Below are 14846 nucleotides of genomic sequence, written 5' to 3'. Positions count from 1 at the left end.
CTCTGTCTCACCTCTAGATGTCAGAGCACCGTAGGCTCATACCTGGACCTTCCACTCTTTTCTATCACCCTCCATTTCAAGGTGATTTCAACAAGTCCCATATTTTTAAATACAATCTTATGCTAATAACTCCCACTAGTCCAGAATTCTTCCCTAAACAACAAACTCCAGTATCCAGTTTCCAACCTCAGTGTAGCAAGTCTCTCAAACTTGACATAATTGTGGCAGACGAGCTACCCAAACAGCTGCCAAAAATTCCTGCCATCCCTGCGCACGCACGCTCCCACTTCTGTCAAGAGGTATTGTCTCCCTTTCTCTCTGAATCTGGCCTGGCCTCCTCACTTGCTTTGATGAATAGAATGCTTCCACTTTTGCTCTCTTGGGATCCCTGAGCCGCCATGTAAAGGGGTCCGGCTACCCGGCTAGAGATACCATGAAGAGATGAAGAACCCTGGCCAGCTCCCAGCTCAAGCATCCATGGCTGGTAGGATACCAGACATGTGAGTCCAGACACCTGGAATCATCTAGCCCCAGCTGAGCCAGTGACCCTCGGACAGACCATCAGAACAACCAGGAAGCTAAGTCCAGCCCAACTGGCAGAATCATGAGATAAATGGTTGTTACTATTATTTTTTAAAATTTTTATTGAACTGTAGTTAATTTACAATGTTAGTTGTAAGTGATAGTTATTTTAAGCCACTAAATTTTGAGGTGTTGTGTCATGCAGCCAGGGACAACTGAAAACTATGTTCAAAACTGAACTCTCCATCCCTTCCCCTATCACCCCACACTTCCCACGGTCTTCCCCATCTCTTTAAGTTGTACCATTATTAATCATGTGCTCAGGACAAAAGTCAGAAGGTCCTATCATTTCAAGTTTAAAATATATCCCAAATCCAAACTTTTTTTTTTTTTAACCAATTCTACCTCTACTACCCTCATCTTTTGCCTGGACAATTGCAGGCATTTTTTTCTTTCTTTGTTGCATTTAGTGGTTATGTCTCTTAGTTTCCTTCAACTTGGAATGGTTTCTCAGTCTTCATCGTTCATGACCTTGATATTTGGAAGAGTGCAGTCCAATTCTTTGGAGAAGATGCCTCAGTTTGAGTTTGTCTGCTGTTTCCTAGTGGTTAGATTCAGGCTATGAGTCTTTGGCAGGAATATGATGAAAGTGATGTGTTCTCACTGTATCATCTCGGGAGGCAGGTAACTTGAGTTTGCTCCAGTACTGATGTTTTTTTGTTTTTTTCTCTATCTACTGAAAACCTTGAGTTCATGCTGATACCTCTCATTGTGATCCAACACTACAGGATTCCTTTCCATTTTCGCATCCCATATTTGTAACTCCATTTTCCAAGGTTGAGAAATCTGGCTCCCATTATCCTCAACGTTTTATTCGCTCAGTCCCCAAGTATGCAGCCAATCTTCCATCATCACTGCTAGTCTTTCCCTCATGTGGATGCCTGGCTTCCCCTCCTTTGGCTCTGACACACTGCACTGGACTGCCCTTCTACAGACGCCCTCCTCACCTTGTGCCTACCTACTGCTTCAGGTTCTGATGCTGGACGCGCCTACAGACACCATCTTCACCAGGCTCAGGCCCTGACACCTTACCCTGGGCCCTGACACTGTTGAGCCATGTCTACACCTTTCTTATTGCACTCAGGCTCTCACAGCCCACAGGCCACCCATCTACATTGATAACTCTCAATCCATTTGAGTCTCAACGCTTTATACCACGCCCCTCCAGAACCAAATGTAATCTGCATCCTGTTTGGCCTCCCACACTCCAGTGTGGCCCCTTACTACGTCCCCCAAGTCCCACTGGTGCAGATACGTCCTGTGCACAGACCCACATAATGACTTGTGGATTGACTTGTTAGAGAAGTGCAGAGAAGAGAATGAAAGGGAAGGTTAGAGGAAGGGACAGAGGACTAGAGTTGAAATGTTGCGATAACCGTCTACAGATCTTCCTCCCTCCATCCCATCCCTCTCCAAGCCATTCTCCACACAGCCTCTGGACTTTTACAACACACACCAGATCACATTACTCCCTTCTTTACAAACTTCCAACTGTTTCCCACCTTGGAAGAAAATCCAAATGTCTCGCAATGGCTTGTAAATACTTCTGCATCTGAACTTGATGTTACTTTTGCCTAAACTTCCCCCCAGAACTTCACACGGCTGGCTCCTTCCCTCTTATCTCTTAGGTCTCAGCTCTAATGTCCCCTCATAATGCTATCAGAGCTCTGGTCCCAGTTCCCTCTCAGCTCTTCCAGGCCCCGCTTTATCTTCATGGCAACTAGGACTATCTGCGCTTCCGTGTTTATTTTCCATCTCCCTCAACTAGAATGTGAGCTCTACGGGAACACAGACTTTGTCGATTTTGTTTATCACTGTATCTCCAGGACCTAAAATGATAGGTACTCAATAAATAATTACTGAATTAATGAGTGAAAAATTACACAGTCTCCACCCTTACCTTTCTGCCATTAGGAAATGTAAATTAGAGAGCATGGAGTTGCGGGAAGAACATTGATCTTGGAGTGAAACAGCCCTAGATTTTAACACTAAAGAGCTGTGTGATTTTGAGCCATATACTTTATCGTAAGATTGTTTCTCATCCGTTAAAAAAAAAAAAAGAAAAAAGGAACAGTAACACCTTCCTTGCAGGGCTGTTATTAGGATTAAAGACAAGATCACACATGTGGAAGCACCAAGCACAGCACCCAGCACCCAGCACGGCTGTGGCTTCCAAGCGCTGCTCCACACTGGGATCACCCAGACATTTTTACACACTGAGGCCTGGCTTCCACATCAAAACGTTCTGGTTTAGTTGGTATGGGGGGCAGCCTGGCACCGGGATCTTTGAAAGCTCTCCAGGTGATTCTAAAATGGGCCGCAAAGTTTGGGAACTGTTGCCATACAGGACAACTGTCTGATAGTTAGTGGCAAGTTCAGAGTGAGGACTCCAGAAGCAGCGCTCAACTTATCCATGTATTGTCTGCGCTTAAATTTAGCTCCTTTCAGAGAGCCCTCATAAGATTACATTTAACAACTATAAATCGGTTTGCTGCTTGGTTTGCTATTTTTCTCAAAGTCAACAATGTGCTTATTTACGCAGCAATACAAGATAAGGCCAGAGCTTAAAACTTCCTGCTCCCTTTTGCATTGCTTAGGTAAAAGAACTGCACCTACAAGACTTGATTTCCATCTTATCCCATACACAAAATTGCTTTGTAATGGATCACAGAGCTAATTGTGAAACTAAAACAACGAAGTTTCCAGAAGAAAACATGGAGGAATATCATTGTGACATTGGGATAGGTGAAGATTTTTTTTTAAACAGGAAGCAAAAATCACTAACCACGAAAGAACTAACCATTGAGCTAAATTAAGAATTTTTAATGTTTGTCAACATAAACAAACCAAAAAAAAAAAAAACTCCCCAGAAATCCAAAAAACCTTGGTCCTAAAAACGAAAAACTGCCATTATCGGGTTCTGCTCCTAATTTGCCAGTGTTTGACCTCGTACTAAGAATGACATCCTGACCAAAGATGGAATTACCTCTTGAAAAAGTAAGCTCACCATGAAAAGACACAGAGGAAACTGAAATGCATATTGCTGAGTGTAAGGAGCCAGGCTGAAAAGGCTACATATTGTATGATGCCAACTATATGACATTCTGGAAAAGACAAAACAATGGAGAGAAAAAGTAGAGCAGTGGTTGCCAGGGCTGAAGGGGGATGAAAGAGGAAAGGATGAGGAAGTGGAACACAGGATCTTTAGGAGAGTGGAACTGTTATCTGTGTTATTACAATGGTGGATACATGGCATTATGCATTTGTCAAAACTTACAAAGCTGTACAACACAAAGAGTGAATCCTAAACTATTAACTTTAATTAATAATGTATCAAGACTTGTTCATCAATTCTAATGTGTCATATTAATGTGAGATGTTAATATGGGAAATGGGGGTAGGGGGGCATATGAGAATGCTGTACTTTCTGCTCAAGTTTGCTGTAAACCTAGAACTGCTCTAAAAAATAAAGCGTCTTAATTTTTAAAAAGCAATAAAAAAAGTTAGCTCAAAGGTGTTGTTTTTATATTAAGTGATAATATGGTATTTGTGAAAATTAACTTTCTCACTGCTACATTAATCAACCTAATAACCAATTGCACTATATCACGTAAGTCTATCATTCAACTTTATATGTTTTTGGCAATGGCTGGTTTTCAGTGTTTAAAGGAAAAAAACTGACTTCACAGAAGTCAGAAAACCCAAAAGTCTAAGTCAGTTGAAATCTTAGCTTTGATAAATTCATCGGTCTATCCAGAAATGCAACTCCTTTTCACAACTTGAAGTAATGTTTCCTATAAAAATTGGTACATATTTAAAGTTTCAGCTATTTAATTTCTATTGAAAAATTTGAAACTTCCAAAACACAGCACTACAATTTAAAAACAATTTATTTTTAATAGCATATTTCCACCTCTGCTTTTTGCAAGTAATGGAAATATATACGAGACAGATATCAGGAAATTATAATTCAATGAAAACAATGAAAGCAGAAAATTTATAAATGTGTAAAATTAGTCAAACTTTGTCATGGAACAAAAAGACAAATCTAGCTAATGGCCTGCTTGTTCCAAACAGAATTCCAAACAGAGCTGTCACATACGCACACACACAAAACATTGTGTTCTAGTTAGTTTAGTTGTCCAGTGGTCCTCATTAAAAGAGAATGAAGAAAAGTACAGAGAAAGTTTTTTTTTAATCTCATCAAATTATACATAATAACTGAAGTTTTTGTCAAGATTTTTCTTTAGGAATGAGAATGATAAAGCAAAGAATGTGAAAATCTTAAGAAAGTAGTATTAATTAGCAAAATTAATAAGAAATGTATTTTGGCACATTGATACTTTAGGTGGCTCAAATTCCATCAGACGTTCCTCTGAATCAGAAGGGGACTCTGTAAGCCCAACTGAGTGGGAAAAAGATTCTTTTCGGTACGCTGGCAGTTGCCCTAGCAGTGACTGGCTTCATTAGCAAAGAGGAACAACTTAATGCTGAAAATTTATTGCTGAGTGGTTGGAAAGGACTATTAGACTGTGAAACTTATTAGGACAAATACACAGAGAAGAAACTTTACTCCCAGCCTAAGACTCTATTCTCAAATAGAGAAATGGTCTCTATTAAAATTAGTCTTAGGGCATAAAAAAGTGAAAACACTAAATTACCTCAGAAATGAAAAAAACTAGAAAACACTGCCAGGTACATGATCAACATGACTGACTTCAGCTATCTAAAAGCATGCTTCTTTTATTCTAAAAATTTCTATTTACAAACTATGTTTACATTGTGTTTTTTAAAAGATGTGTATAAAAGATGTGCATCAAATGTTAATAAGTCATTATAGCAACCTTGTAAGATGATTCAAATATTTTTTGTCCTTGTTAAAAACATTAAAAGCCAGTAAAGTGTCATTGCCTCAAAAGAGCACGTGATCTTAAGGGCAGAAACATCTCACTAGAGTTTCCACAAGTTCCTTCTTCTTCTAACTGCAGCTCTGGTGGCAAAGGAGGAGCCCCAGGGTCCCCAGGTCTAGGAAGCGTAGTTGAAGAGAAAGAGGGATTTTCAGTTCTGCCTACTTCTAGAACAGGCAAATTCAGAGAAGAATCAGTAGAAAAAAAGGGGGTTGTGCTGGACTCTCCTTCCGGATGATACATGACAGTGGATGCTCTCAGTTTTTCAGAGAAAGTACTCTCATCTGAATTTGATCTAGAGCGGCTGTTTGTGGCTCCATCTGGAAAAGGCTCACAGCTGCTACATTTCAGTCCTAGGATAAAAGTATTCAGTTGTCAGTGAAAAGTAACTAGAAAACTGAGTCCACACCCATCTTGTAAAGGTTACAAACTAGTTACCACACAACCAAAGCTGAAATAGCAATTTATAAACTGTCATAACGCATTTCACATTATCTGTTTCTCCCAACCATCACGAGGTATACTATTATTTACATTTTCTAGATAAGGAAAAAGTCTCAATTTCCTTGCTACATACTATAATTCACATTTAATTTCTATGTTTATAATACTTAAATCACTGAAGGACCTGGAAAAATTAAGTTGCCCCTAAAATTATTCACAAGAAATAGCTTTCACAATTAAAACAAAATTCTTCAGCATTCCAGCACACACACAAAATAATACCCAACAGAAACAAAATTTAAACTTGGTATATGGTAAAATTCTATAAGCTAATTACTTACAATGACTGATTCTTGAATCACAGGGTGTTAGAAGTGGAAGGGATTTTAGAGGTCATCTGGGGTAGTATCTCACTATTAGAGATGAGAAAACAGAGGCCCAGAACAGTTTAGTCATGCCCCACCTTCCAGGACTACATCCTGCTAAGGCGGCACCTAGAATCCAGGTCTCCTCTTCATATTAAATAATGTTCAGATTACTTAAATGATAGTAGTTGTTCTAATCAAAGCATTTAATCATATCCAAACGGTATAGCCAACAATCAGCCTCAGGGCAGGAAGAATAAACACAAACACAATTTATCTTTCTGTTAGGCTGAGCAAATACTCAACCTGTCTACAGGCACAGAGTCTTGTGAGTTGACAAATTTTATATAAAACCTGACATTTGTATGTCATTTTCCCCACTAGTTTTTCAACTGCACAACACAGTCAGCATTTCTGTCCCATGCAATAAACTATTTTCTTAAATATGCTTTGAGGGGAAACTTCAACTGTGTTCCAGCACGGATTTACAGACTGACAGTTCCTTAAGGGCAGAGGCCCAAATGACTCATTTCTGTTTCCCCAGGGCTTAGGAGACCTGGAGTAGAGCCATATCACATGCACACTCATCTTAAGTGCTCTGCAGAGAGACAGAGACAGATGAGGGCTTGGAGGGTGAGGGGATTTAAATTGTGCAGACAATTCTATGCAGCCTTCCAATTAGTGAGTGTGAGCTCTGGGCTGAGAGTGAAACAAAAGAGGTGAATTTGCTGCTCCCTTAATCAATCTCAGTTTCATGCCTCTCTCATCTTGCCAGACTGAGTGTGATCCTAGTTTTAAAGTTACGGATAATTTATACAATATGATTCTCAACAACGTAAGCCAACTACTTCATCTTGTATCAACTGGTGAGAGAAAAACTATCAGAGTTTATCAGAGGTCAAATTCACATACTTCACCTACACAGAGTTCTTTAGATGAGATATGCATTTTCAGGGGTTACTTTCGAACGGATTAATCTTAAGGTCTGCTGACTTTGGAAACAAACTCCTGTGTACACTGGGATTTCATCATAGTTTTCTATAAATGGTAAAGTTAAATGAATACAAATACAGAACACTGAGTGATATTCCACTTTTGCAATGTAATGACATCAAATAAGGTAAAAATGCAAATCAAATGTAATTCTGAACCTTAAACTTCTTGAATGAAAGCAAAATAATCTCTGAGTTTTTTTGCTTTGTTTTGCATTCTACTTTGAAAAGCATTGTTACATTTAAATGAACTCTTGGACACCTAAGATACCTTACCTTTCAGATGTTCTAGTTTTATGTTTCTAAGTTTCAGTACTTCATCTGTAATCTTCTGTATCAGGAAGTTCTGTGTTTTTTCTCGCCGAATAGATTCAACCAGGGTATCTAGTCCTTTGGGGTTTTCTTGTAAGTAATCTAACAATTTTCCAGCTCTCTTCCTACTTGATGTTCGGCAAGAAATTTCTTCAGTGTCTTCTCTACTGAGTATTTTTTTTGCCCGTAGATGATCAAAATGTCTCTCAGCTATGATTTTCTCACACAGGTATACACGCAAATTTTCCAAAGCCTAAAAGACATAAAGTAAGTCTCAATGTTATTTTTCTTACCACCTAAGGAAATCACACAGGTGACTGATTAGTTGGGAATCTGAACTGCTGAGAGAACACATCCTGAACGCAGGAGGCGCAGGCCTACTACAGGCGTGCTGTTACAATGAAGGTCCGAGTAGACAGAAGTAGGTCCTGACTATGTTCCTCACAGCTTCTGTCCTGCTCTGATCTCATCTTCACACCTATAAACCAAGACCAAACTACTGTGAGAGCGGCCAGTCTAATCTGGGGGCCTGGGTCTGTGGAAATGGAGGTCTACTGAGGGCCTTCAGGGGAAAAGGATGAGAACAGAAGAATTAGCTTTTACCAAGGAATCCAGGATTGGTCAGGACTAGAGAGGGTAACTTAGTGAGAGGTCTCACAGTTTGTAACTTTCTCATGTTTGTTATTAACTTTCCATCTACCTAGAGTAAAACCACTAAAAAAGAAAAGAAAACAGAAGAAAAGAAGAAAACAACCTAACCTAAAAAGGCCCATAATGTGTCTACCTTTGGAGTTAGTTGGAAAGACTATAACCTAAGTCAATGTCTCAGTAGAAGGGAGGTAGAAAGGTGTGGGGGGAAAGAAACCTAAAGGAAGAGTGGATACTGAAAAATTTTAAAAATAAAGAAAAAGAAATCACATAAACAGGCTTAAACCTGAGAAGTGTCTAAGGGGACTTACTCAGCCAAAAATCGATGTGGGTCCTAAAAAATGGCATTAATAATTTAATGTCAGCAACTGTATCAGCTCCCTCATTTACTAGATATGTGTTCTTGGCTAGGTAACTTATCTCCTCTGTGCCTCAGTTTCCTTAACTGAGTGTAAAAGGAATAAATTAGCACATGTAAAGTACTAGGAAAAGTGCCTTGTACATAGTAAGTGATGAGTAAATGTTAGTGGTGATGACAATGACTCACAGTGACAATGATGAGCTAAATAAAGACAATGGAAAATCTTCAAAGTACTCCAGGGTATCATGGCAGAAAAGTAGGCCAGGTGAGGGGTTCCTGTGGTTCTCAGTCCACTGAACTTTCACATTCATTTATTCACACAACAAACATTTCACGTATCTAAATGCCTAATGTGCCAAGGGCTGAGCAGTGGGAATGGAGTAATGAACAAGACTTGAATCCTGCATGCAAAGGACACAAGGTCTAGCTGGAGAACACATTATCACACTCAAGCTAATAAGTATAAGACAATGGGATGTGACCCAGAGAAAAAGTTTACAGGTCAAGTACTGGGGAAGCATAGAGTAGGCAAGTAACTGCCTCCAGGACCTGGGAAATTTAGAGAGGCTACACTTGCGCTAGAGGCATGCAGGTGCACAGCGGGGGAAATTACAAACCCTTGTGCCAAAACCTCATCAAAGGTTTATAAGTAAGAGGTAACAAGAAAACTTTCACGGACGACTGGGGGGAACAAAAACTGGGGTCAAAGGAGACTAATTAGAAGGCTGTTGCAATACCTTATATAAGATACGCTGAGTGCGTGAATTTACGCTGCGGGAATGAGGAGAAAACTAGACTGAAAAAATGAACTCCTTGCAAAACCTCACTTGTTGTCATTCCTATCACTTATGTGCTGATGATTTCCAAATTTTCATGTGATCAAGACTTTCTCCACCTAGAGATTCCAATGGTATTTCAAATCCAACGTGTCCAAAACCAAATTTGTTTTCCTCCCTTATCCTTTTCCTCCAATATTCTCAGCTCACTTGGGAGCACCTCCTCCCTCCCCATCCATCCAACCATTCATCCAACCTGCAGCTCATCCTCGACTCTTCCTCTTTCACTCACTTGCCACATCCCATTAGCCACCCACTGGGTGCTGCCAATCCATCCCTGACATTTACCTAATCGGCCCCTTCACTTCATCCCTATTACTAGCATTGCCCTAGTTCGGGTCCCTATATATCTTGCAGGACTATTAACAAGACACCTAGCTACACTTCGTCCTTCTCTTCCCACTCCCCTCAAAATCCTCCTCACACGCCTATCAGATCTTCTAACTGATTTCAAGAGAAAATGGAAATCGGGAATGTCACATGAATTCTACTAATACCAAAATGTTGTTAGTTAACTTTTACAAAATTTAAGACATTGTGTTCCATCTTGACTTAAAAGATAAAGGTCTTCAACCATGGCAAAGCAGTAAGTTAAGAGCCATGCTCTGGACTCAGACCTAATCGTGATGCTGCCACATTCCCATGAGAGCTGGGGCCAGTTACTTCACCTCTTGAAGCTTCAGGTTCCTTATTGGTAAAATAATGATAAATACTTGGCAGGCTCTCTAGGAGGACTAAACGGGACACTGCATATGAAGGCTCGACACAGTGTCTGACAGTCAGTAACAGCTCCTTGACAACGGCAGACAGGGTCCGGCTACCTCTCCAGCTTAATCTACGACCTGGAACTTACCGTTCTACTGAAACTGCTGTTTGTCACTACACTTCTTTAACTCGTTACTGTTGCCATATTTTCTCTTCTCATATCCTAAGTCCCTATTAATCTTTAAAAATTCAGGGCAGTGGTCACCTTCAGGTCACTCCCCCAAATGAGGACTGCTCCCCTCTGTCTTTACAGCACCCTGGGTACACATTTCACCTTTCTATATACCAGACTCCACTTCTATGTTCCAGTTCATAACCAGACATTTTCATTCTGTCCCACTGCTCTTCTCAAAGTCACCAACGATCTCCTAATTGCTAAATTTGATACTTTTAGTCTTCATCGTACTTCTCAGCAGTGTGAATACAGCTGACCACTCCCTCCCTGAAATATTCTGTACTTGTCTTAGGTGAACACCACACTCTCCTGGCTTTCTTCCCATCTCTGTGGCCATAACGCCTCACTTTTAAAAACTCTTCTGTGGTCTCCCTTTCCCTTCTAGCTCTCAACTTCCCAAAGTAAACTCATTCAATCCCACACTTTCACTTCTAGCTCAGATCTCCTTTCTGATCTTCAAACTTAGAGGTCTAAATGCTGACTTGACATTTCCACTTTCTAACATGATTCCACTTGCTTCCTCAACTCCCAGATTCAGACCATCCCCAAGTCCTATCATTACCATTTAAAACATGCATCTAGAATCTTCTCATTCCATCCATTCCCACTGCCTTCACCTGATCCCAGTCACCACCTCTCTCCTGTGTAAATTCCAGGGGTCTCCTCACTAGTTTCTCTCTTCCCACCTCTGCTCTCCCCAGTCCGTACAATAGGCAGAGGGATCTTTTAAAGACCTAATTCTTCAATACTACACATGGGGAAAAAACCCTAGTACACTTGGGGAAAAAACGCACACTCTTTACTACGATCGATAAGACCCTTCATGATCTGGCCTTAACCCATCACCCTAACTTCACCTCAAGGCATTCTCTGCCTTCTTCCAATTTCCCCAAGATCTGGCTTGTTTCATGTCCTTTGCAAATTCTATTCTGCCTAGAATGCTCTTCCCACAGTTCTGTCATATTCTTCAGGAATCAGTTTAAATGTAACTTTCTCTGACCATCTTATCTCAACAGACGTCCCCTGTTACTGTCTCAGCACCTGTTTGTCTTCTTCATAGTAGGTACCATAATTTGGAATTACACATTTATTTGTTTTCAACCCAGATAACCCATGTTAAAAGCAGGCAAAAACCAGGTACATTTTGTTCAACTCTGTATATCCTGCACTTAGCAGAGTGCCAAGTAGGTAACATTTTGGATGAATGCCAAATTCACTGCACTTATTTTGTGATTTGCAATTATCATTTTACATCTGCTCCCTCTCCCCTAAGCAGCTGACCTCTTCTCAAACTAGGATTGTGTCTTAATTTTTAATTTTTGAACTGTTAGAATCAGTGACAATATCAGCCTCACAGCAGCAGGTAGTCCACATTTATGAAACTGAACTAAATTCAGCCAAAAAGATGAGGTAACAACTAGATGGGGCACATGGGGAGGAGTACAGTGAAGAAGTGGGAATTTCCAGGAGGAAAAGTGGTGGTACAGTGGGTCCTCTGTACCTGCAGGTTCCACATTCTCAGATTCAACCAACAGTGGATCCAAAATATTTGGAAAGAAAAATTTCCAGAAAGCTCCAAAGAGCAAAACTTCAATTTGTTGTGTGGGTCAACTATTTACATAGTATTTACATCGTGTTTACAACTATTTACATAGCATTTACCTTGTGCTAGGTATTATAAGTAACTGAGAGATGATTTAAAGTACATGGGTAGATGTGTGTAGGTTATATGCAAACACTATGCCATTTTATAAAAGGGACTTGAGCATCCATGGATTTTGGTATCAGCAGCCAATCCCCCCACGGATATAGAGGTACAACTGTATAATAGTCATCAAGGCAGAGAATACAGCAGAAACAGCAAGCAGCTTTGTTGGAGAGATGATAAAAAGTTCAATTTTAGATAAGGTGAGGAATCTGAAGAATATAAATAAAAGTGGATTTCTAGGAGATTTTTGTTTTGTTTTGTTTTATTTAATATATATATCTTTAAAATTTATTTTCTGGTGGGGGAGGTAGTTAGGTTTATTCATTTATTTTTAGAGGAGGTACTGGGGATTGAACTCAGGACCTTGTGCATGCTAAGAATATGCTCTGCCACTTGAGCTACACCCTCCCTCTCCAGGAGATATTTGGAAATAAGCACTCAGAATTGAGAGAGAGAAGGAAGTCAAATATATAGATGACAATTTAAAAATCTTCCAAGGTCATAACCGTTTTGCAAATATCACAAAAAAAATCCCTAAAAAAAAGGTGCATACATTTTTTTTCCATAGACATCCTGAAACTCATCCATGATTCCCCAAGGTTATGAATTTCTGATATAGCTGTAAATTGAAATCATGGAGATGAATAATAATAGTGAACTGATGGGAAAAAATAAAGGCCTGGAAGCCACCCTTCACATCTGCTTGTGGACAGGTTTTATATCCTCTTGCTTGTAATATTTCACTACTTGTTTTATCAACTGTAAAAGGGAATGACAATTATCTGCCTTAGAGGTTGTTATACAGATTAAATGAGAACTTTATAAATTGTGTGGCACAGCATTTGAAACACTGAGGCCTAGCTCTTGAAGTTCATGTCTTTTCTGGTACAAATCTTAAAACAACACTCATTTATTCTTTGGTAGTTATCAATGTCCCAATCTTACCTAGCATATAAAGCAGGGGCCTGTCATTTCTTGTATCTTTCCAGGCCCAAGAGCAGTAGTTTCTATATAAGTGCTCCACAATTATCTGTTGAACGAGGAGACTAAGGCACAAGTCCCAGTCATAACCAGTTTCCTTCTGCTAATGAGTCATACCAACTGTAATTATGAGTACAGTGCAATAAACCTTACAGGTGAGGGTAAAGGAAGGGATCTGAAGCACATGAACATTTAAAAAGCTGGTGTCCTGTCCAGCTCACAAAGATGACTTTGTGTAAGTACTGCATTGTGAAGGCAGAACACAATTCATGTTGTCAGTTTCTAATTTGAGTTTATATAAAGTATTTTAATGGTACTCATATATATGTCTCATGTGGCAAAACAAGTAACTAAAAGCAAAGGAAAACAGAAACAAGTCACATCTCCACAAAGTCATTCTTTACGATTAAATACTCAGATTTGTGCACTTTTGCACTATCCAAGCAGAAGACCATAATTCAGCTACTGAGTATTTCCAACGTTTACCTGTGAATTCATTCTCGGCTTCATGCATTCATCCCTTCCTCCCACCCCCCTCGCCCCTTCAATTTAAATATGTGGGCGTTTGCTTACTAGGGGAATTCCAGGTCGTGCTTTCAGCTGTTGAGCTTCCCCCAACCCACTCTGCAAAAGTTTTATGTATTTGCTCCACTGCTTGGAGCAAACTGATCCTCTATCTGGAGCATCTGATCCTTTATCTGGTCCGGCTTTTGCTCCAGGTTGAGCCAGCAGCCAAGGCAGTCTGACTCAAGGATGGACTTGAGTCGTCGATCCCTAACAACGCAGCTCCAAAGCGCAGGGGGGTGAGGAGTGGGCAAGAAGCTGATTGTGCAGAAACGCTCCACCGAAACGAGGTTTCAGAAACCCAAGCCCTGCTTTCAGCGATTTAAAACGTGGATTAACAGGTCACCGGGGGATCAGATCACTTCCACCAACGTCCCTCGGATGCAGGGTTCGCCGCGGTCCTGCGGTGTCCGGACCTTCCGCTTCTCCCACCGCAGGCTCCTCCTCCGATTCCGACTCGGACTAGGACGCCAGGTTTCCGCTTTCCTCGCCCGCAGGAACGCAGCCCGCCCCCGCCCGCCCCCGGCCCGCGGCGGCGCCCGGGCAAGGTTGTGCTACTCACGTCCTTCTTCACTTCAGTCAGGTCCTCCTCGGTGAGGGACGGCGCGGTGGGCTCCATGGCGGAGGCGGGAGAGGGCGCTTCTTCCGGGTCCGAGCTCGGGCTGCGCCGCCCCGCCCAGGCTGGGCGCTTCGGCCTCCGGATGAGGGGGCACAGGGGAAGCGGAGAGGGTTGAAGGAAGAGGGCTACCCCTTCGAAAACCGATGGACTCGCGGATCAAACTGTAGCGCTTCCGGCTCTGCCTCTGGGGCGTACGGCGGAGCAGGCCTACCCGTCCCAACGCGGAGCCCGGAGCCAGGCTCCTTCCCTCTCCTAGAGGCTCAGGCGCAGGCACCGCCCCTCGGTGAGGCGGGGCCACCTGGAGAGCCCGCCCCATCTCTACTACAGCCAATCGGTGCCAGCCCGCGGGCCAACGTTGTTCCCGTCCCCTGGCCGGAGCCTTTCAGGAGTGGCTCCGCCCACTGCCTCAAGGTCGTTTGCATGTGGCAGTGGGTTGGCCTCCCGGAAAGGAATCGTTTCCGTGGGTGGGGCGCGTGGCTGCTCTGCCCGCGGGCAGACACCGCCTTCGCAGGCGGCTCCGTCACTGGGGGAGTCCGGTCTCGGCTTGCCTGTCCTTCGGGGTGCCTCCCCTTTTCCCAGACCCTGCC

At 41.8% G+C, this 14846-nt stretch overlaps 1 protein-coding gene across 1 annotated transcript; it reads right to left on the bottom strand.

The window, feature by feature from the left end:
* Window positions 1-4454: 4454 nt before the first annotated feature.
* On the bottom strand, window positions 4455-14531 carry BCL10 (BCL10 immune signaling adaptor). Its single transcript, XM_006205932.4, has 3 exons — window positions 14203-14531; window positions 7567-7855; window positions 4455-5842 (listed from the first exon to the last, which is right to left on the bottom strand). The coding sequence occupies exons 1-3, from the start codon at window positions 14257-14259 to the stop codon at window positions 5487-5489; spliced, it is 702 nt and encodes a 233-aa protein (XP_006205994.2). The 5' UTR covers window positions 14260-14531; the 3' UTR covers window positions 4455-5486.
* Between the last annotated feature and the right edge of the window lie 315 nt (window positions 14532-14846).

Source organism: Vicugna pacos, chromosome 13 (assembly GCF_048564905.1).
Source record: "Vicugna pacos chromosome 13, VicPac4, whole genome shotgun sequence".
Lineage (NCBI taxonomy): Eukaryota > Metazoa > Chordata > Mammalia > Artiodactyla > Camelidae > Vicugna > Vicugna pacos.
Note: the sequence above shows the minus strand (reverse complement) of the source record. Positions and strands in the feature narration are given on the sequence as shown.

Coding starts and splice junctions, on each gene's coding strand:
- BCL10 (XM_006205932.4), bottom strand. CDS start 14,259: ATGGAGCCCACCGCGCCGTCCCTCACCGAGGAGGACCTGACTGAAGTG. Junction 7,856..14,202: donor TGACTGAAGTGAAGAAGGAC/GTGAGTAGCACA, acceptor TATGTCTTTTAG/GCTTTGGAAAATTTGCGTGT. Junction 5,843..7,566: donor AAAACTAGAACATCTGAAAG/GTAAGGTATCTT, acceptor CTTTTATCCTAG/GACTGAAATGTAGCAGCTGT.